This window comes from Trichechus manatus, unplaced genomic scaffold (assembly GCF_000243295.1).
Source record: "Trichechus manatus latirostris isolate Lorelei unplaced genomic scaffold, TriManLat1.0 scaffold00018, whole genome shotgun sequence".
NCBI lineage: Eukaryota > Metazoa > Chordata > Mammalia > Sirenia > Trichechidae > Trichechus > Trichechus manatus.
In genome coordinates, this window is record NW_004443954.1 from 15136295 (window position 1) to 15137458 (window position 1164).

General features: G+C 33.4%; 1 protein-coding gene across 1 annotated transcript in view; it reads left to right on the forward strand.

Moving 5' to 3' along the window:
• The window catches only part of TTPA (alpha tocopherol transfer protein), a 39386-nt gene extending 38269 nt beyond the window's left edge, over positions 1-1117 (forward strand). The window contains exon 4 of the mRNA XM_004372605.2: positions 204-1117. Within this exon, the coding sequence (XP_004372662.1) occupies positions 204-377 (174 nt within the window). The 3' untranslated portion in view covers positions 378-1117. The remainder of the gene's footprint in view (positions 1-203) is intronic.
• Positions 1118-1164: the final 47 nt, after the last annotated feature.

A 1164-nucleotide genomic window follows, 5' to 3' on the forward strand; every position in this document is an offset into this window, starting at 1 on the left:
AGATTTATAAGCAGTGCAATCTAAACATAAGTAAACTTGTTAGATTCATAAGCAGAAGAAGAAAGGATGTGGTATCTATACATGCCCTCCTATCTTCCAATTTGTTAGAGCTCCTTCTCTTACGGTGTTGATTTTCCATTGAAATGCATCTACTATGTTGATAGATGGAGGAGATACCTTCTAAAACGTTTTGGCTATTTCAGATTCACATGCATGGGACCAATTACAAACAAAGCTTACTTCAGCATTTTCCAGACATTCTTCCTCTGGAATATGGTGGTGAAGAATTCTCCATGGAGGATATTTGTCAGGAGTGGACCAATTTTGTAATGAAGTCTGAAGATTATCTCCACAGCATTTCTCAGACCAGTCAGTGAGAAGCTTTTAAAATGTGAATGGCTTCCTAATTAAAAATACATGAGTGAGATGCCACCTGGTTACATGAAAGGAAGAAACAGAGATAGAGAGAAAGGAAGGCGGGAGGGAGGAAGAAAGGAAGGAAGGAAGGAAGAAAGAACGAAAAGAAGAGAATCTTTTAAACTAATTAATGGTTGATTGATATTTAGAAGTGTAAAACCCTTTAGACATGAGCATCGTGGGTGTTTGGGGAGGTTTTTATTTTTTCAATGCAGTTTCTTTAGCTTTGAAGTAACTAAATGTTAGTACACCTTAAAAGCATAGAAGAGATTCTTGATTTTTGCACTTGAAGAGATTAGGTAGAAAGTTATTTCTAAAGTATGTTTTTGTATATTTCTGGGAAGTTTCATTTTAAACAAGTTCCCAGGTTACGTTAGTTTAATAATAAATTTATAACATAGTCCACTGAAAAGAAACATTAGCAAAAATAGACTGATAATTAAAAAACTATTAACACTCATTTTGGATGGCTATCAGATTAGACTAAAATTCAGATTAGTGATTTCTGTGGGCCAGCAAGATAGTTCATCTCAGGGAAATTCTATTTTAGCACATTTACACAATAGAAACTGTTGATTGAAGAATCTGTATACTAGCAATAGAATCTGCATACTATAGGTCTCTATGAAATTAATCTTGTTGATATAACTGATAAACAAAAATAATGTAGAAAATATTTCAGGCACAGTTGATGGCTTATCAATACTGTTTTTGTACTTTCAAACAAATCAAGAATGTACTTTGATT